General features: G+C 48.4%; 3 protein-coding genes across 8 annotated transcripts in view; 1 reads left to right on the forward strand and 2 right to left on the reverse strand.

The window, feature by feature from the left end:
- The first annotated feature begins 2720 nt into the window (after positions 1–2720).
- On the forward strand, positions 2721–9777 carry Ccdc200 (coiled-coil domain containing 200). Its single transcript, XM_075990627.1, has 4 exons — positions 2721–2810; positions 5884–6202; positions 6668–6717; positions 7941–9777. The coding sequence occupies exons 1-4, from the start codon at positions 2721–2723 to the stop codon at positions 7965–7967; spliced, it is 486 nt and encodes a 161-aa protein (XP_075846742.1). The 3' UTR covers positions 7968–9777.
- Positions 9778–10008: 231 nt separating this feature from the next.
- Tmem106a (transmembrane protein 106A) lies at positions 10009–17965 on the reverse strand. Of its 2 annotated transcripts, XM_075990625.1 has the most exons (9): positions 17912–17965; positions 17512–17644; positions 16633–16859; positions 16079–16142; positions 14358–14511; positions 13148–13288; positions 12999–13042; positions 11770–11823; positions 10009–11268 (listed from the first exon to the last, which is right to left on the reverse strand). In XM_075990625.1, the coding sequence occupies exons 3-9, from the start codon at positions 16838–16840 to the stop codon at positions 11124–11126; spliced, it is 810 nt and encodes a 269-aa protein (XP_075846740.1). In that variant the 5' UTR covers positions 16841–16859; positions 17512–17644; positions 17912–17965; the 3' UTR covers positions 10009–11123. The 2 variants fall into 2 exon arrangements, with proteins under 2 accessions (XP_075846740.1, XP_075846741.1); XM_075990626.1 differs by lacking the exon at positions 17912–17965 and having other exon boundaries at positions 10030–11268; positions 17512–17902.
- Positions 17966–18102: 137 nt separating this feature from the next.
- Nbr1 (NBR1 autophagy cargo receptor) overlaps positions 18103–20629 on the reverse strand; it is a 30018-nt gene continuing 27491 nt past the window's right edge. For all 5 annotated transcript variants that reach the window (XM_075990632.1, XM_075990630.1, XM_075990629.1 and 2 more), the window contains one exon: positions 18103–19700. In XM_075990632.1, the coding sequence (XP_075846747.1) occupies positions 19667–19700 (34 nt within the window). In that variant the 3' untranslated portion in view covers positions 18103–19666. The remainder of the gene's footprint in view (positions 19701–20629) is intronic.

Here is a 20629-nt window from a genome sequence, read left to right on the forward strand (position 1 = left end):
CAAAGCTACAGAGAAACCCTGTCTCGAAAAACTTAAAAAAAAAAAAAAAAAAAAAAAGAGTTCAAGGTCAGCCTCTGCTAAAGTTAGAAGTGGCCATGAGACCCCGTAGCAAAAAAAAAAAAAAAAAAAAAGCACTGTTGTTTAAGTGGTTCTACACTGACATCACTGGAGGCTTCCTGAGGGCCAACAGGCATTAATATAGGATGATACGAGGTGGAGGGGACGTGGAGGAGGAGACAGATCAGTAGTAGGGTTTGGGAGAGGCAGTGAGGGGGCCTGGGAGAGAGATGACCAGGTAGGACAGTTTTGACAGTCACTCTGAGAATCTTTCCTCCCACATAACACTGACTTAGAGATTTGGAAAGCATTTCTCTGAATTCCGGCGTCCAGACTGCTCTTCTGTCTCCTCCATTTTATGATTCTCTCTTTCCCTTCAGGGGAGGGGCCGAAGATAAAAAGGGAAGTGAGAGAAGGGGAAGGGCAAACGGAACTCGCTTCCTGCTGTGCCCTGTAAGGAAGAGAGGTGGAAGGGCCTTCAGCATTCTTCTCACCATTGTCCATAGAAATGTTATTGCCACTTCATTTTGAGGCAGGCTCTCACCCTGTAGCTCAGGCTGGCCTAGACTTTGTAGCATTCTTGCCTTAGCTCCTCAGATTCTGGGATTATACACATGAACGGTCATGCCTCACCTTTCCCAGAGTCAGTTTATACAAAGATAAACTCGCTGTGAAGGCAATGTCCCAGCTGGGGTTGGTGGCACAAACTCGTAATTCAACTCCTTGAGAGGCTGAGGTGGCAAGAGGTTCTTAAATTCAAGATCAGCCTGATAAGTAAGTGAGAACTTATCTTAAACTTTTTAAAAAATGGTAAACAAACAAACAAAGAAAAAAAACAAGCCGGGTCAGGCGCTGGAGAGGGCTCAGAGATTAAGCACACTGGTAGCTCTTCCAGAGGTCCTGTGTTCAATTCCCATCAACAACATGGAGGCTTGCAACCATCTATAGATAATCTGGTTCCCTCTTCTGGTGTGCAGAAATACATGCAGGCAGAACACTGTACATAATAAATAAATCTTTTTTAATTTTTTAAAAATATGTATTTATTTATTATGTATACAATATTCTGTCTGTGTGTATGTCTGCAGGCCAGAAGAGGGCACCAGACCCCATTACAGATGGTTGTGAGCTACCATGTGGTTGCTGGGAATTGAACTCAGGACCTTTGGAAGAGCAGACAATGCTCTTAACCTCTGAGCCATTTCCCCAGCCCCCTCTTTTTTTTTTATATATATTTATTTATTATGTATACAATATTCTGTCTGTATGTCTGAAGGCCAGAAGAGGGCGCCAGACCTCTTTACAGATGGTTGTGAGCCACCATGTGGTTGCTGGGAATTGAACTCAGGACCTTTGGAAGAGCAGGCAATGCTCTTAACCTCTGAGCCATCTCTCCAGCCCCCCCCCTCTTTTTTTTATTTTTTAAACATTTATTTCACTTTATTTTATGTGCACTGGCATCAGATCTCCTGGAACTGAAGTTACAGACAGGTGTGAGCTGCCATATGGGTGCTGGGAATTGAACCCGGGTCCTCTGGAAGAGCATCCAGTGCTCTCAACCGCTGGGTCATCTCTCCAGCCCCATAAATAAATAAATATTAAAAAAAAAAGCCAGGCAGCGTGGTACCGCAGAACAAAGACAGGCAGATCTAGCAGGAGGCCAGCCTGGTCGATAGAACAAGTTCCAGGACAGCCAAGGCTACACAGAGAAACCCGGTATCAAACACACCGAAATAAATAATAAGGAAAACTTTTCAAATGGTAAGAAGAGGACTAGGGAAATAGATAAGTGGTAGCTTGAGCAGCACCAGCACCATGGTTTTTAGAAGTCAGTGACGCCTCTCGTTTTTGTCTATTCTATCCTACTGTTTTGAAGTAGCCAGAGAGGTAGATGGCTCCCCAGGGTGCTGAGAAAAGGAGAAAGATCCAGCCAGACAAAGCGACCCTCCTGTCCCACGTCAGAGTTGGGACAGTTCTTCCAGCTTTTCACGGCTGAGAGCCCACTTTGAAGGCAGGCGCTTAAGCGTAGCAGCATCCTTTACAGGGCTGGGCTCCGAGACACCGAGTGACACAGCCAGGGTAAAGCTTGCATCTCCCACTAAAACTCAAGCTGATCTCACAACTTAGAATCGACAGGCTATCCCAGATCCAGGGGCTGCTTCCCACCCCCAGCCCTCCACAGTGTGGCTCAGCTGGGTTTTGTGTTTGATGTTTGACTCAATGCAAACGATTCCTGGAAGAACAGTGAGAGACGGGAGGTGGAAGAGTTCTAGAAAGGTAATTCCAAACAGCTTGTGAGGAGGGAGGGGCCAGCGGAGGGTCAGGAAACCTCTTGGCAAGGGTTGGAGGGAGACACTGGAAGAGAAAAAAGAGCAAGTTGCATTGCCAGATTGTCTCCAGGATCCACTGAAAGCCCGGACTGCGGGGCTGCATCTTTTTCCTCCTCAGGACTCTGGAGGTCTGACAGGTGCTCCCCATGAGCCTTTTACCTCAACCTCCAACACTTCAGGGGGGCTGCCCAGTTGCCCTGGCAGTGACCACATTGTGAGGTGGTCCGGCTAACAGGCAGTGTGGCAGGGGTGGGGGGCAACAGAGGAGTCTGAGAGCAGTGGCATCCTCTTGGGCGGCTCTTCCTGCCAAGCTTTTTCCATCATCACAGCATCATGGGTAGTGCCTACCACTGGGAGGCTCGGCGTCGGCAGATGGCTTTGGAACGGAGGAAGGCGCTGATGGCGCAACAGCAGCAAGAGCAGGTGCACGAGAGGGGCGCGGTCCACCAGGGTCCTCTACGGGGCACCAGTGAATGGGGAAGGATGACAGACTCCCTAGGAAGCGGACTGCGAGCTTAGGGAAGCTGTTTGCTGGGGTAGGAGGCAAGCTAGCTCATTTTCCTGTTGTAGGCTGGTGGAGGTGGGGATGAAGCCCAAAAGGTTATTAAAGAGATGAGGACTCATTCTCTTGCCCGGATTGACCATGAACTTCCGGGCTCAAAAGGTCCATCCACCGCAGCCTCCTAGTGGCTGGTTGAGAGTAGTGGGGGTCCATGGCCTGAAAGGCTGTGATACTGAATCCTTGCAATGTGGTTAGTGAGAATGAGCTGCGGTTTATATGAGTTTAATTTGTGAATAAAAAATCCAATTTACACGTCAGGAAACTTTTCTAAGCATCTTTGGCAGAACTTGCCTGAATCTTTTTCCACTGCACATTTTTTTTTGTTTTATTTATTTTTTGGTGTGTGTGGGGGGGCAGAGTCTCACTATGTAGCCCTGTATAGACCAGACCTAAGCTGATCATTACAACCTTCCTGCCGCCATCTCCCAAGTATTACATGTATTACAGGCATGTGACTGTATGTCCGGCAGACCAAATACTTGACTTTCTTATATGGATTTTTTTTTTTTTGAGTTTCACTATGTAGCCCTAGTTGGTCTGGAGTGAACTATGTAGACCAGACTGGGCTTGAACTTATTGAGGTCCATATGCCTCTGCTTGAGTGCAGGGATTAAAGATGTATCCCACCACACCTGGCTATATATACACTATACACACATACATACACACACATATGTGCACTTTTTGCTTGCATGTATGTCATGTATGTCTGTGTAGCTGGTACCACTGGAGGCCAGAAAAGGGTGTTGGATCCCAAAACTGGAGTTACAGATGGTTGTGAGCTGCTATGTGATTGCTGGGAATTGAACCTGGGTCCTATGGAAGGGCAGCCAGTGCTCTCAACTACTGAGCCATCTCTTGATTCTCTCAGATTTACTTTATTTACGTGTGTGTGTGTGTGTGTGTGTGTGTATCTTCATGTTGTGTATCGGTGCTCTTAGAGTCCAAAAGGAGTCAAATCCCTTGAATTAGTTATAGGTGGTTTTGAACGGCCCGATGTGAGGGCTGGAAACTTAATGCGGGTGCTTTGGGAGGACTGCGAATACTCTTCAGGGCTGAGCCAGCTCTAAGCCCTGAGTGCAAGTGCTTTTGTTTTCATTTTTCTTTTTTTTAAAAAATATTTATTTATTTATTATGTATACAATGTTCTGTGTGTATCCCTGCAGGCCAGGAGAGGGCACCAGACCTCATTACAGATGGTTGTGAGCCACCATGTGGTTGCTGGGAATTGAACTCAGGACCTTTGGAAGAGCAGGCAATGCTCTTAACCGCTGAGCCATCTCTCCAGCTCCTGTTTTCATTTTTCGAGACAGGGTTTTTCTCTGGCAACTTGACCTGTAGACCAGGCTGCCCTCAAACTCAGAGAGTCATCTGCCTCTGCTTCCTGACTGCTGGGATTAGAGGCGTGCGCCACCACTGTCCGATGCTCAAATGCTTTTAATAAAAATCTAGTGTCCATGTGGCTGGAGAGACAACTCTGTGGTTAGGAGTGCCAAGAGCGCTCTTCCAGAAGATCCGAGTTCCTTTTCCTGCAGCATCCTTGTAGGGGCAGCTCACGGCTGCCTGCACATCCAGCTCCACGGGCAGCGGCACTCACACATATACTCCCCTCACAGTTGAAAGCAATAAAGTCAGGGCTGGAGAGACGGCGCAGGGGATAAGAACACTGGCTGCTCTTTCAGAGGACCCAGTTTTGGTTCTCAGCAACCACAGGGTGGCTCAAAACCACAAGAAACCCCAGTTCCAGGAGATTAGATTTCCTCTCCTGGGCTCACGTGCATACATGCAAGTACAAGAATACTTCCTTGCAAATGCTTTGAAACTGTACGGTCCATTAAAAACTTTGTGTGCCACGTGAGTAAGGTTTGTCTGGTGGGGAAAGGTGCTGGGGCAGAACCCAGGGTTTTACACACGCTGGGGAAGTTTGCTGCACTACTGAGCTGCAACTCCAGGCCTGACTTTCTATTTTCTGGTAACCACACACGAAATCAGAGAACACAGGTGAAACCATTAATTTTTTTTCCCATTTCTTCTGTGTGCATAGACATACTTGGGCACGCACATACGTGAATACATAGGTGGAGGCTGAGGACAGCCTTTGCTTTGTTCCTCAATCGCCATCTATCCTGCCTTTTGAGACAGGGATCCTCATGATCCTGAAGCCTCTTAAGCTAGGCTGGTTGGCCACTGAGGTCCAGAGAACCTCCTACCTCTGGGATCCCAGTACTAAAGTGTATTATGTATACCATGTTCTGCCTGCATGTGTGCCTGCAGGCCAGAAGAGGGCACCAGATCTCATTACAGATGGTTGTGAGCCACCATGCGGGTGCTGGGAATTGAACTCAGGGCTTCTGGAAGAGCAGCCAGTGCTCTTAACCGCTGAGCCATCTCTCCAGCCCCCTTGCCCGGTTTTTTATTGTGAGTTCTGTGGAATCTAATTCAGGTCCTCACATCTGCAAGGCAAGCACCTTACCGACGGAGCTATTATTACCCAGTGCCTTGTTTTTTGAGACAGTCTCAGAATGTAGCCCTGGCTGGCTTCCAACTTGTGGCAATCCTTCTGCCTCTACCTGACAATTTTTGGAAGTATAAGCATGTGCCACCATATCCAGAAAACCTGTTTTGATACATTTACTAAACCCTGGTGCTGGAGTTACAGGCAGCTGTGAACTACTGGTGTGCGTGGTGGGGACTCTGGAAGGGGAAATCTATGTACTCTCAAGGATGGAGCCATCTCTCCAGCCCTGGGAATTAGCACAGTGACTCCAGAACCCGAGACCTGAGCGAGACAGCCTAGGCTAGCTTCAACCTCTAACTCCAGGGGTTAGAGATACTTTGGTCAGTCTGCATTTCCCCTTTGTCTTGCATGCTCCATTGTGAGATAAGTGATTGGGTGAGGACAGAGGATGTCATTTGCTGGGACTTTCTTGCTAGGAAGTAAAAAAACAGGAAGAGAAGAAACAGCATTCCGAGAAAACATGTCAGCCACATCAGGATTCAAAAGGGCCTCTTCCGCCACCAGCAAAGCCACAGCCACCGCCACCGCCTGCACAGCCACAGGAGCAGGTGCACCCCCAGCCACCACCTGGACCAAAGCCACCAAAGGAGCCTGACCCTCCCACACAGAGCACTGGCAAGGACAATCTCCAGAAGGACACCCAAAGGCAAGACCCCCAGCCTGGACCAGCGGGGGCCCAACAAGATGGGCAGCAAGTCTGTAGAACTCGTGGACCCCCAATCCTTCCAGGTCGTGGTGAGTGTGTTACCCGGGAGGAGAGGTGGTGAGGAGAGCCAGCGTTTTGCATCCATCCCAGACCCCCCCCCCCCGCCCGCCCGGGTAGTTCCGAAGTTCTATTGGCCCCTGTCTTGTCTGACCCTTCCTGGCACCCATAACCTTTTACAGCCCAAGTGGCCTCCTCCTCCTGGATAGTTTGAACCAAGCCAGGGCAGCAAAGAGGCTTCTGGATAGTGACTGGGAAGGCACTGGTCTGTTTTGTAGGGTGTGACAGAGAAGGTAGTCATGGTTGAAGGGTAGGGTGTGAATTGTAGGTTATCAGTAGAGCAAAATGGGCTCTGTAAAGTGTGGAACAGGGGATCACAGAATGAGGGGATTCTTCCCGGTAGGTTCAGTCTGTGCCTTGCCCCCAAGAAAAGCCTGCTCCCACCCTCAGCCCCCTTCACAACTGCCAGGTGAGTGACTTGTGCTTTGTCTTATCAGGTCTCCCGAATGCATGCCTGTCTAGCTCTCCTAAATATTCCCGACTCACGGTGAGAGGCAAAGGGGCTCTGACTGCGTGACTGCAGGCACGTCCTTGTGTGCCTGTGGAGGCCAAGGAGAATTTCCTAGCAGGGGTTCAGGGAGAGGACTGGAATCATTTCAAAGTTATTTCTGGGTTTTGCTTTGAAATTCTTTTTGTGGTACCGGGGATTGAACCCCCAGGGTCTTGTGCGTGCTAGTCTCTGCCCCGTGGGGGGTCTTGTGTTTGCTAGTCTCTGCCCCGTGGGGGGTCTTGTGCTTGCTAGTCTCTGCCCCTTCTGTTCTTACTCCGGTTGACTCTACTCCACCTTCCTTTAAAAATCTTTTTACTTAGCTGGGCGGTGGTGGCATATGCCTTTAATCCCCTCACTCGGGAGGTAGAGGCAGGTGGATCTCTGTGAGTTCGAGGCCAGCCTGGTCTACAGTGTGGGTTCCAGGACAGGTTCCAAAGCTACAGAGAAACTCTGTCTCAAAAGAACAAAGCAAAACAAAACAGAAACAAGGAGTACTTGTGTATATTACACATGTGTGCGTGTCTGAGGAGGTCAGAAGAGGGAACGGATGCCCTGGAGCCGGAGGTACAGGTGGGTGTGAGCTGCGGCAGGGGTTGCTGGGAACGGAGCTTTAGTCCTTTGCAAGACCAGCAAAGGACTCTTTTTTTCAAGACAAGATTTCTCTGTGTAATCCTCCCAGGCTTACACAGACAAGTGTAGAAGGTCCTGGAACACCTTCTACAGAGCAGGGCATTCTGGAACTCGGAGATCCACCCACCTCTGCCTCCAGAGAGCTAAAGGCCCGCACCACCGCTGCCACCACCACCACCACCTCTGCCGCCACCACCACCACCCCGCCCAGCCTCAGCCAGAACTCTCACTGCTAGCTCTCTCCAGCCTCCAACTTTTGAGACAGGATCTTGTTAGGTTTCCCAGGCTCACCCTGAACTCCCTCTCTACCCTAGGCAAGCCTTGAACTTGTGATCTTCCCACTTCAGCTTCCCAACTAGCTAAGATTCCAGGCTCGAGCCACCAGGCCAGAATGCCAACTAGTAACTCCTAGGCAGAGTGTAAAATGGCGGGAGTGGGATACAGGCACCGAGGGTGAGGCCTGCGCAGGTTCTCGGCAGCTTTAGGCACTTTGCGTCCTCCGGCCTCAGAGGCCTAACGTCATCTTCTGAAGGCAGCACACCCAGAAAGGACTTAACTTGTTTTGCTTCCTGTCTCCCCCTCTTTCTTAGTCGACTAATTACATCCAGCAATGGTGATCCAGGGACTCCAGGACCTGATGGTACCGCAGAGCAAAAACAAAAGCAACCAAAAAACAATCCAGAAAAAAATAAACAACAACAACAAAAACCCAAACGACAACAAAAACCAGACAGCAACCACACTTTCTTTCCACCCTGCAACCTTTCTACTCCAAAAAGCCAGCCACACTTGGAGAGGAGGCTCGCTGGGGATTAAAACGTGATTCCTGGAAAGAACCAAGGCTGGTCGGCGTAATGAGCACGGGATGGAGGGAGGAGAGCAGGAGGACCCGTACTTAGGGGTAGAGGAAAGTAGAAGGCGAGCCCACGCTGTCTGAGGCCAAGTCAAGGGAACACACGGTCTTGAGCCGTACCCTCTGGTTATTACCCGGGTTCCTTATCCAGTGATGACAGATGTCTCAGCTTATTAATGCCCCTCTCTCGAACCAAGCCCAGAGTGGGAAGTCGTCCTGTATATGTGTTGCTTTTATTGGTTAATGAATAAAGAAGCTGCTTTGGCCTATAGCAGGGCAGAACATAGTCAGGCTGAAAGAGATAGAGCGAAAGAGTAGGCGGAGTCAGTGAGAAGCCATGTAGCCACTCAGGAGAGAGATGCCAGACAGAACCTTACCGGTAGGCCACAGTCACGTGGTGATACACACATGAATAGAAATGGGTAAATTTAAGGTATAAGAGCTAGCCAGTAAGAAGCAACTGTTGTAATGACACAGTTTCTGTATGATTATTTGGGGTCTGGGCGGCAGGGAAATCAACAAGCAGCTTCCGCCAACACAAGCCCGTGCTTACTGTGATCTGGCCCGAGAAGGGAGGGGCTACGATGCACTAGAGCAGCAGTGGAGAGGGCAGAGAGGGATGCTCAGGCTGTTTATAGTTCCCGGGCCATCCTAGGTACCAAGTTTTAGATGGTTGATACGGAGGGGTTGGGAGAATTCACAAGACGAGGGCACTGCAGCACTGGGCTCAGGACACGTGACCTTGGAAGGGGCAAGGCACTGCTAAAGTCCTCCGGCCTCCATCTTCCTGAGTGTCATGTCTACTTTCCACTTAGTAGAGGGCCAGTTCCAGGTCTCTCTTCTTTACTAGCTCAAGCCAGAAGAGGAGGCAGGGCTGGGGCCCCTTAATATCAGTCTCCAGGAAGACACACAAGTCCCATGAAATCCTTTCTGCTCCAGTTCTGAGAAAGCCTCCCTCAGTCACCTCAGTCACAACTGGAGACCAATTAGTCATTTCACATTAGTCGATGGGGCATCATTACCTTTGGGTCAGGAGCCCTGACACACTGTAGTCTAGAGATGATCCCCGAGTACGGGGACTGGCTTTGAGCAGAAACATTGAAGTCCAAATGTTTAGGAATACATATGGAAGGAAAGAGCAAGCCTCTGGGGATGACTCTAAGGAGCCAGAGGAGCAGAACATGTTTCAGAAGGTCTTGGAAGCCTACGTGACTATCAGAACACAAAAGTTTGAAGGATGTTGGTAAAATTCTCTCAACTCGCAAGTACAAAGGCCCAAGTTTCATCCTCAGAACCCATGGAAGAAAAGCTGGGCATGCTGGCATATGCTTGTAATCCCAGCGCTAGGAGACAGAGACAGGTAGAACCCTGGAATTTTTTTTTCCTTTTAAAGGACAGTGATTGGCAGCTGGGTGGTGGTGGTGGTGCACACCTTTAATCCCAGCACTTGGGAGGCAGAGGCAGGTGGATCTCTGTGAGTTCAAGGCCAGCCTGGTCTAAGGAGTCAGTTCCAGGACAGCCAGGGCTACACAGAGAAACAAAACAACAAAATGCCTGGCACAGTGGCACACACCTTTGATTCTTTAATTTCAGCCCTGGAGAGGTAGAGGCAGGCAGATCTCTGAGTTTGAGGCCATCCTTATCTACACAGTGGGTTCCAGGACCTGCAGGGCTCCACAGTGGGACTCTGTCTCAAAATAAAACACATTGAAAAAAGTATCTAAGGAAGGACACCCAAGGCTGTGCTCTGACCTCCACATGCATGCGCGTACACTCAAATGGTCTGTGAGATGTGGGGTGTTCTAGCTCAACACTGCTACACAGAGTTTATTGAGAGAGACTTTTACATTTGGTGGTCGCCCCGGGTCTCTGCGTTTTGTTGGTATAACTTAACCCTGACTACCCAGGAGGGAAGGCTTGGTGACGATAGACTTCCTCTCCCTCGTGGTAGCCCAGGCTAGTCACATAGTTCCTTTAACAGTATCTCAGGTGTATCTCCCACCACACCAGCTGTCTGAAGGGCAAAGGCTAGCTCGCTCTGGCAGACAAACATCTCCGCTCTCTTGCAATACAGACATCACCTCTACTTGGAGTCCAGTGGGAAACCTGGGGCTTGGCTCTAGTGCAGAGACAGGCGAGGCAAGATCTAGTTCAGATCTGGTGAATCTGTCACTCTTCACAGTCAAGGCCCAGAGGACAGCAGAGGTCTTGGGAACAGAGGGTGGGCCTGCTGCAGAGCAGAGAGGCCACGGGACACCCATGGGCGCCCCACAGCTTTGCCCTGACATCCACAGCTTCATATCCTTCAGGCTTTCTGTGACTCTGCCTTTGGTCTAGGGTAGACCAGATGGCTTCCCCTCAGCTACTTAGCTTCTGCTGTGAAGATAACATTAGAGCTGTTCTATAGAGAAGACGTTTAGACGGTGTGGTCTGCAGGTTGAGAGAGGCATCACTATCACACGACCAAAGCAGACAGCACAAGAGAACATTTATAGTCACCTGTAAAGACCTTGGGGACAGCACCGAATGTCCTGAAAGCCACTTGTTACTGGGAGGAGAACATGAAACGATCCATTCGTGCTGATAAAAATCCAGATAAAACTACAGATTTCTCAGTTCCAACCGAAGACCCACCCTGGTAGAGCTGGGCAACCAAGATGTTCAGCCGCAAGACAATGCCAGGTCAGATCTTTCTTAACACAGACCGGGGAAGATCTATCAGAAGTCACTCCTGGACCCCTGAGGAGCCAGCGTCTAGGGCGTTGATAAAGAGCTCCTTGTGCTGAGGGTGTCGGGGGAAGGCACAATAAAGCCGGACATTTCCATTCCTTCAGCAAAGCCACTCGTCCTTCCATGAGCTCCCTGGAGTTGAGGTGCAGACCAGGCCGCAGGTGCCTACGCTACAGGGCCAGCGGAGAGGTCAAGCTGGGTGTGGGATCTCCAGGAGGGGCACTGACGGGATCTCCATGAGGGGCACTGACGTGTTCTCCTGGCAGTCCACGTATTCATAGCTCTGGAAGGGGAGCTGCTGCTGATGGCTCAGGTAGGAGCAGCTCAGAGTACCCCTAGAGAGGAAGCAGGCCTTGTCACAAAGTCTGGGAGGGAAGGGACGGCTTTGGCCTGGCTCTGTGGTGTGTGTGAGGCTGCCTCCCGAGGTCCTCCCTCCCACTTTCTTCTGCTCCCTGCTCTGCCAGGACGCTGGACAGCTGCCACACCTGTGTTCTGGAAGCTCCAGACAGCTCTCAGAAGAAAGGTCATCTGTGCAACAGGCCCTAGACTTACTAATCTCTGGGCCTAATGATGTGTGAGCTACCGTGACTCTCTCTCCCTCATGAAATGCAACTGAGAGCCGGGCGGTGGTGGCGCACGCTTTTAATCCCAGCACTCGGGAGGCAGAGGCAGGCGGATCTCTGGGAGTTCGAGGCCAGCCTGGTCTACAAGAGCTAGTTCCGGGACAGGCACCAAAGCTACAGAGAAACCCTGTCTCGAAAAACCAAAAAAAAGAAAAAAATTCAACAGGTGTGACTGAAGGGGTATGGGGACACGGGGGTTCGTGCCATACTTACTGGATATGCAAAAGAATGTGATGGACTTTGACTTTCAGCCGCGCACAGATTTTGCTGAGAGAAAGAGAGAACAATGAGCCTTGTTTTACAAATGGTCAGGAAACCCAAAGAAGAGGCTTACAAGTCACAATGCATACAGTTGGCTTGCCTACCACCAGGGGCCTCCAAGCTGCCTCTCTCGAGATGCCTTATCCTGTAAGATGTGCCTGACCACCTGGCCAACCACGTTCTTGGTCCAGGCACATGCTGGCCTCTCCCTCAGCAGAAAACTAGATACCGTTCTTCCACAGAGATTCACGGAGTCCAACTCATATAAAGATTAACAAAATTCTACCTGATGCTCTAATCTAGGTTCAACAGGAAGAGGCTTTGGACTTTTCCCCTGGCATACTGCAGTCCGAGCCACAGGAGGGCAGGCCAAATGCAGGCTCCTGAGTCTGAAGCAATTAGGAAACCAAGTGGATTTGTTATTGTTTTTGTTTCGTTTGTTTTTCAAGACAGGGTTTCTCTGTGTAGTCTTGGCCAACCCGAAACTCGCTCCGAGGACCAGGCAGGCCTTGAACTCAGAGATCCGCCTGTCTCTGTCTCCTGAGTGCTGGCATTAAAGGTGTGTGGTACAATCATATGGTTCCATATATATTTAAATGACTTATTATTTATTTATTTAATGTACACTGGTGTTTTGCCTATCTATTGTCTGTGTGAGGTGTTGGATCCCCTAAAACTGGAATTACAGACAGTTTTGAGCTGCCATGTGGGTCTGGGAATTGAACACAGGTCCTCTGGAAGAGCAGCCAGTGCTCTTAACTGCTGAGCCATCTCTCCAGCCCCCTGACAAGTAGATATTTTTAAAATATGGGTGTGGTTGGCACAAGCCTTTAGTCCCAGCACTCAAGAGGCAGAGGCAGGCAAATCTTGAGTTTGAGGCCAACCTGTGTCTACAGAGTGAGTACCAGGACAAGCCAGGGCTACACTGAGAAACCCTGTCTTGATAAACAAAAACAAATAATAAAAAAAACATTTAGTGTGCGCATTTGTGTGTGTGTTCAGACATACTCAACTTGTGGCATATGTGCGGATGTCCAATTTGTGGGAGTGGGCTCTCTTTCTACCATGTAAGACAGGAAGATCAAACTCAGGCCGTGGTGGCAAATGTCTTTACCTCACCAGCCCCTCAGGATTGTAAGCCAAGGAAGAGGGTAGGAGAGAAGAGAGCGAAGAGTACTTACTACGTGTTTGCATCCGAAATCCTGTTGGCAACTTCGTAATGCATCTGCCAACCAAAGGGACATGAGATTAGCCACACCCAGGCTGACCCCTTTCCACTAGCACATACACCCACACCGTGGGCAGCGCTGGTCAGGAAGAAGGACCTTACCTGTCCGGTGGCCAAAGGACTGATGTGCAGGTGGAGGCTGCTGGTCACCTGGCCCACCACAAAGGTCTGGTGGAGAACCTCTGCTGTCAGCTGCGACACAGTGATGGGGTAGAAGTTGCTGTTGGAGATGTTCAGGATGTTCTGGAGGGGACGGCAGGGAAAAGGAATGGTGAGCATGGCTCCCCTTCCGGAGACCATGCGCAGCTGCAGAAGCCTGGCTCTTTGGCCTCAGTCCCATCCTACCTTGTGGGCCTCGGCACAAAGGACTAGTATGAGTGACTCAGAAGGCTCTTGATGGCAAAGGTCACCCTTAAGGAGGAACACTGAGCCGGGTCCTGAGGTGCACCCCTGTTGTTTTTACTCTTCGGCTCTTTTGGGGGGCCCAACCACCCAGCTCCCAAATAAATCACATGGAGTCTTATTCTTTCTTAGGAATGCCTAAACTTAGCTTGGTTTATTTCTAGCCAGCTTTCTTAACTTAAATTTTCCTATCTATCTTTTGCCTCTGGGCTTGTATCTTTTTTTCTTTACTTCTTACTCCATAGCTTGCTGTGTTGCTGGCTGACTGGCCCCCCCAATGACTTCCTCCTTTTCCTCTTCCTTGCTCCCAGATTTCTCCTCCTTTTTTATTCTCTCTGCCTGCCAGCCCTGCCTATCCCGTCTCCTGCCTAGCTATTGGCCAGTCAGTTCTTTATTAGACCAATCAAGTGTTTTAGACAGGCAAAGCTTCACAGAGTTAAAACAGATGCAACATAAGAATGCAACACGTCTTTGCATCATTAAAACAAATGTTCCACAGCATAAACAAATGGAATACATCTTAAAACCCATATTCCATAACACAAACCCATGGGCCCAGTTACTCTGGGAGGCACAGAGGATTACTTGAGCCCAGGAATTCAAGACCAACTTGGGCAACATAGTAAAACCCCATCAATCAAAGTTTGTTAGCTGAGGATCCAGTTTTGTCCTGCTCCGTTTCTCTTCCTTCTGTCCTGACATCCCTGTTCCAACCAATGATTGATCTGGTCCAGATTCTAACCCTTCACTATGCAGAGTCCCAGTCCATACAATCTACTATGGCATTCATGTTGCCTCTCAGCAGTCTTCTGCATACCCCAAGATCTTTGGTACCTACACCTGAGGCTACAAGGAAGATGGGAGTGTTTTGGAGATGTTAGGGGTGAAATCAAAAGTGCCTACCACCTACCGTCATGTTGAGTTGTATATGACTGTCATCAAAGGCCACCATGGAGGAGTTGAGGCCTACAGGATACACGGTAATGGGCCGTGGATACAGGAAAAAGATGGTGACGGAGAATGTCAGCAGACAGATGATCACTGCCAGGAACACGGAGAGCTTCCTGTGTGAGAGCAGGCCTCGGGATGGAGAAGTCTGAGAACACCAGGGAAATCTGAGGAGGGGATTTAGACCCCTCTCTCCTGACAGGTGGCTTCTTCTTGCACACAGTCTGGCAACTGCACACTTAGCTCTCTAGCTAGGGTTCAGCACAGGATTGGAAGGCTGTCAAAGGGCTTCCTTCCATTCCCAGATCTCTGTCTTCATTGACCCACTAATGCTGAGTGGTACTACTTAACCTTTTCAAAAGCCAGTATGTCTGTACAGTGAAGCTAATTAGATCTGTTTCGTAGAATTTCCTGTGAGTCAGCGGAGGAAAAGAACTAATCACGGTTCCTGGCAGACAGCAAGACCCCAATGAATGCTACTATCACCACTAAAAACCAGTCTATGTGACTCTGAGAGCTCTGAATTTTAATACTTAATTCAATTCAGTACTAAGAACAGGATACTATCTATCCATACAATTCAATCTGAGATATGAATTAAAAGGAAAGAACCTAGTATTTTATGAGGGACACTGCTTGTTTCTACTTTTATTACATTTATTCATTCTGTTTTGTTTTTTTAAAGTGTTTTGTCTGCATGTATCTCTCCAGGCCGGAAGAGGGCACCAGATCTCATTACAGATGGTTGTGAGCCACTGTGTGGTTGCTGGGGATTAAACTCAGGACCTCTGGAAGAGCAGTCAGTGACCTTAACCTCTGAGTCATCTCTCCAGCCCCATATTTATTTATTTTGTATGTGTGTGGAGGCCAGAGGGCAGCCTTTGGGAGTTACCTTGCACCTACCATATGATCATGGAATTTGAACTCAGGTCGTCAGGCTAGGCGGCAAGCACCTCTACCTGCTAAGCCATCTCCTGGAATGGTTTCTGCTTTTTTAGTACAGTGGCTGGGGAGGCTGGGCAACAATTTGCAGGCAGAAGCTGAGGGTCTTTGGAGCAGGTTGCAGGAACCCATGTCAAATGAACACGGATCACATACAGGGTCAGGGGCACTGCATTGAAACCCAGGGCTGCTTCTGAGGTTCTGAACTGTCCCAGAATGAGATCTGAGCAGCTGGTTTTCTACCTCTGCTGGGAAGAACACAAGATCTAAACTGCTATAGGAAAGGTAGCTGCATCCAGGGCAACTTGTTCCCTCCTGGAAAGATTTACACAGGAATGAAATGGCTGGCCTCAGCTGCTATCTGCTGTGATCTATGTGGTCTTTTTTGTTGTTAAGTTATATTTGACTGACATATAAGTATACATATTTATGGGGTATGATATGCCAATATATGTTGTCTACATTGTGAATCAAGGGTAATTAGCAAAACTGACATTTTTCTTCTCCCCATCTATCTTTTTTTTGCTAGAGCTCAAACCCAGTGCCTCATGCATGCTAGTTAAACAAACACACTATCAGTGAGTTACAATCCCAGCTGCTGACACTAGCATTCATAAACAAGGACAATCCTGGGGAACTTGAAGGTAGTATAAGTTTAATCACAGTGAGACTTGGGACTTTCTGGATGAAAGCCAATCGGGGAGCTGGGTGAGGCAGCCCCTAGGGCTGTAGGATACTCACGTGTGTCTGGGCTTCAGCCTTTGGTCTCCGTAAGGGATGAGGGCTACCAGCTGCTTCTCTAGTTCTGCAGAGGGAAAGAGGGTGAGAGAGAACGCCAAGAAGTGTCCCTGACGAGTATTTCTCCTGCTAGCCTCCCCCAGGCATTCCTCCACTCCATCTAGCAGGGTAGAAGCATGCTGCTATCCCACGGCAGGACTGGGAACACAGGCGAAGTTGGCAGCTCAGCGTTCAACTAGAAAAGGAATGTGATTTCCATGACCAGGTATGGAGAAACACAGTGTTATTAGCTAGCCAGAGGCGCCCTACTCGTTTGGAGAGGACATTTTTTAACTTCCCGAATCCTAAGACACAGTCTTGTTTCAGGAGCAGAGGGATAAGTAACTTTCCTCTGGGTCTGGAGAACTGAACTCTGTGGCAGGATCTGGAGATTTCTCCTCGGCCAGTCTGAGACTTGAGAGCATGAACTGGGCTGGATTCCGGGAGAATCCACAGGGGCAGGGCTGGATCTCCCCCTGGTTTCTAGGGTATTACTTCCAGAGCCTTGGGCTACTCACCGTGGGAGATCTCCCCATGGCCTTGGCAGGTAGGACAAGTCACAAAGCTGGTACCAGCAGCCCTGGCGTAAAGCACACTGGAGCCAGGTGGTTTGTTGCTACCCGTGCTGAAGTAGTTGGCAGTCTTGCTGGCAAAGGCTGAGTTATCAGATAGGATCGACTTGTCCTCATCCTGCTGAGAGGTGAGCTGAGAGAATGTCTTACCCATAGCTCAGTAGGGTTTTTCACTAATGAGAAATAAAACAAGATACAGTGCTGTTAGCCTGCTTATGTTTTTCAAGATTGGCAAGAAGCCCTACCATTATCTAAGCAAGCTTTAGTTTAGGGAAGAGAGGTTTGGGCGGTGCCTTGGGGCTTTTTTAAAAACTAAGAGTTCAAATCAGAGAAAACCAAAGAAAAGCAGAAGTTATTTCACTTTAAGGGTCTTCCATGAGTGAACATAGAATATCTTTCCAGGAAGAACTGAACTATCATTTATTTCAAAGGGAAGCTGGGTAGCTGGGAGAGGGGAGCACAGCAGTCACAGGGTCCCTCTGTCCTTCCTAATCAGTGATTACTCTGCAGGAATCCAAGAGCTCGGGGCAGAAATGCCTGAAGTCAGCTTTTGAGTGCAGAAAAGAGGCTTTCATTCTGGAATCTTCTCAAATAAATGATCAGACCTGTGGCTAAGAAGCCGTTTGGAACAGGACTGGGAGGGAGCCTAAATTTGTTCTTTACTGATTTCTGAGGAACACAGTCACATTTGAGTCTGTTCTTCATCAGGAAAGGTCGAGGCTAAATCTGTACTTTCCCCCAAAGCCCTGAGTAGTGGTTGGAATGAAGCGGCTCATTAGGACACCCTTAGATCTTCCTGGGCTAAAATGAAGACACCGTACTCACCTGGTTTAGGTCTGAAATTTCAGGCTCTTCTCAGCTGCAAGATTGGGTTTTCTGGAATGCTCCTTTGGGGAGAAGGGCTTCTAGGGTGGAGTGGCCCCCCAGGCGGGGGCGATCGGCTCCTTTCACCGGAGACCTGGGAGAATGAGCAGCAAGTGGGGAGCAGGGATGATGGCTTCCAGAAGCCAAGCTTCCCTTTCTACTAGGGGACTCTGCCAAGGGCCATCATCATGTGGGCAAGGAAGGAAAAGGTAGGACTTATTGGAGAAGGATTTTAAATCCCACCACACTGGCCGTTAGTCGAATTTGGGCATTGTGCGTTGGGCGCTGAGAACGCAAAAACGTCCTTGGCCTCTTACTTAGTAAAGGGAAAGGAGCGGGTAGGGGTCCGGGAGCGCCTTACCCCAAGGAGACAACGCCCTCGGTGTAATCGAAACTGCAGGAGCTGCGCTCTCAGCACAAGCTCTGACTCCAAGCCAAGATTGGCCCCGCCCCCGGCCCCGCCCTCTCCCCCAAGCGCCCGCCGCTGGAAGACGCTTCCGGCTCCGTGATTCTCAAGGGAAGACAAATACTACAAGGACCAACTAGTCCAGGTAAGCGTTTCAAAGAACCTTTATTCACAATTCTTTAAGTGCCTATGTACAAGTACAACGGAACGAACGACTGGACCCAGATGGTCAAGACAGGTCCGACTCCAGATCCACCTCATTACCCATACCGTGAGGCTTCGCGTCTACCCCAAACCCCATGAAGACGTTTTAAATAATAAACATCCTAGTTGGCTTGCAGTGTGAATTGTGCTTTATTTAGAAGCATTCAAGAGTTAGACTGTAAATAATACAGATTATGAGTAATTAAGATCGCCATTTATTATAAATATCAACTAAGTTAAATACTATATAACTTTGAGCTGGAGTCCAGATTCCGTCTCTTAAACTCTTACCACGAATAAAGTCTTTAGTGTTTTGTTACCTCTTTCACCACCTGTACCCAAAGCTCTCTTTGATAAACTAAATGAGACCTAGAATTCTGCAAGCAAGCTTCTTCCCATTTATCTCAGAGTTAAACTAAGCTTTTGGTGGGTTAGCCCCATCCACTACTTCTTGTCTCTCTAGGGCTGGATACTTCAGAAAAGGATTACAAACATTCAGAAGTCACCAGCATTTCCTTGTGTCCTCACCCACACCTGAACCATACCAAGATGAATGTTTGCACGTGTCTGTTCTAAAGATCTGTTGACAGTCACAAAAAAGATGACTTAAATTTACCTTTCCCTTTATCTACCTAACAGGTGGGTTTTTCCCTTCTCTATACGGATTAGCCAAATATTTCACACTACCTAGGGTTTTTCCTTAAATAAAACTTTATGCAAAATTACTCCAACAAACACTGCTCGTAGGTGCTGGTGGGTGGACTAGCACACCCTTCTGTCCTCCGAGGTTCCTGCCAGGCGGATGGACACTCAACTGCACCATGGAGTTCTTCTGAAAGCCAAGTTACTTATTGACTAAATCTCACAGGGAAATGACTTTCTTCATCTGCTGTCCTTTAAGATCATGTAGCTATGAAGCTTGGAGTTGGTTATAGAAATCAGACTAATTCTTGAAAATGGTCAATGTTAATCTTTAAAAAATAAAAACCAAACTAACATTTAACAGCCCATTAAAAACATCCACATGGAACAAAGGAAAATACTCAGCTTCAGTACAAGCAAAAGGAAAAGCAGTCTACAGGAAGTCCAAGTAATAATACACTTCCACACACGACAGTGGAGCGTCCTGTCCACATCAGCTGAAAACTCTCTCCTCCCACTCATCCCATTTCTAAAAGGAAAATTTAAGTTCTGGTCTTTGATTTGCTTCAAAAAATACTGTAACAGGCATTGTTTTGACAATTCAGTGACACTCAATATAGATTCATCAGATTAAAAAACAAGCAAGGGCTTCCACCCACACCTCAACGACAGAAAAAAAGATCATCTCTGAGCGGCAGGCAGTTATTTAATACAAGGTGAGTCCTTAGTAGCGGTGGCTGTACCAGTCGTTGTTGTTGATGTGAAGCAGCTCTGTCACAACCTGCAGGATATTGTAGTTGTATTTCTTCAGCAGCCTCAGGTTCAGCTGCCTGTCGCAGAATCCCATTTCAAAGAGATGGGCCATCAAGGCTGCTGTCTGATCTTCAGAAACGATGGGCTATGCAAAATAAGAAGTAGACATTTTCTGCATAATTTAATCGCTTATCTTGTAAATCTTTATTACACGGTCCTCCTAGTCTTTCCTGATTTACAATGTTAGGTGATAAGAAGCAAGGGTACAGGCCTTCCTCTCTCCCTGACAGGTCAGCAGCGCTCTGGCTAGGAATACGCTCTAGGAGAGGGGGACAGAGGAGGAGAAGCTTCCGAGGACTTAATGAAAGCAGCATGCTTAGGCATGGTGGCTCATACCTGCGATTCCAGCTTGGGAAAAGATCCTAAGTTTGAGGCTAGCTAGGGCTCTGTAGAGTGAGCCCTTATCTTTAAAACCCCAAACACACACACACCCCACCAAGTAAAAATTGAAGTGAAAGATGAAAAGAAGCCTTGAAGATTTGTGAACATAAAATTGTGGTGCTAGGGCAAATACAAGCAAGAGAGATGTACTCAAGATGGCATGGGATAGGAAACTTTACCAGGTATGCAAGCAAGATGGATACAGAATTGGGAATTATTACCCTCAGAATAGACGTGATCTCATTAAGATAAGGCTAACACCCATTTATGGAAATTCCCACCCTCCCCATTTTGAGACTGGGTTATCTTGGAACTATGTAGACTAGGCTCTCCTTGAACTCAGAGATGCTGCCTGACATGCCAGACAAGTGCTTTGCCTGGTCCCCCTCTGCTTATTTAGAGCAGTCTAACCTAACTATCACCTTGAAGGTTTAATCTACTCATACTTTACAATTCTTTTTACCTTTACCACTCAGAAATTTTCCCTTCATCTGTATTGACAACATCACTCAGCTAGGCTAGCCAACCTCAAGTCTCTCTTCTAAGCACTTCCTTCTGCCTTATGCAGGCTAGTGTTTACTTTCCTTCCTCCATGTTGCTAGCTTTGGAAAGTGAGGCGCACTTAACTGTCAG

The sequence above is a fragment of the Microtus pennsylvanicus genome, chromosome 11 (assembly GCF_037038515.1).
Source record: "Microtus pennsylvanicus isolate mMicPen1 chromosome 11, mMicPen1.hap1, whole genome shotgun sequence".
NCBI lineage: Eukaryota > Metazoa > Chordata > Mammalia > Rodentia > Cricetidae > Microtus > Microtus pennsylvanicus.

Bases quoted from the DNA above. Each gene is read 5' to 3' on its own strand.
- Tmem106a (XM_075990625.1), bottom strand. From the start codon at position 16,840: ATGGGTAAGACATTCTCTCAGCTCACCTCTCAGCAGGATGAGGACAAG. The intron at 14,512-16,078 runs GTGAGTATCCTA...GCTCTCACACAG, and splicing joins AGGCTGAAGCCCAGACACAC to GAAGCTCTCCGTGTTCCTGG. The intron at 13,289-14,357 runs GTAGGTGGTAGG...CGTCCCCTCCAG, and splicing joins ATATACAACTCAACATGACG to AACATCCTGAACATCTCCAA.
- Ccdc200 (XM_075990627.1), top strand. From the start codon at position 2,721: ATGGGTAGTGCCTACCACTGGGAGGCTCGGCGTCGGCAGATGGCTTTG. The intron at 2,811-5,883 runs GTGCACGAGAGG...CTTTCTTGCTAG, and splicing joins CGCAACAGCAGCAAGAGCAG to GAAGTAAAAAAACAGGAAGA. The intron at 6,203-6,667 runs GTGAGTGTGTTA...TTGTCTTATCAG, and splicing joins CCCAATCCTTCCAGGTCGTG to GTCTCCCGAATGCATGCCTG.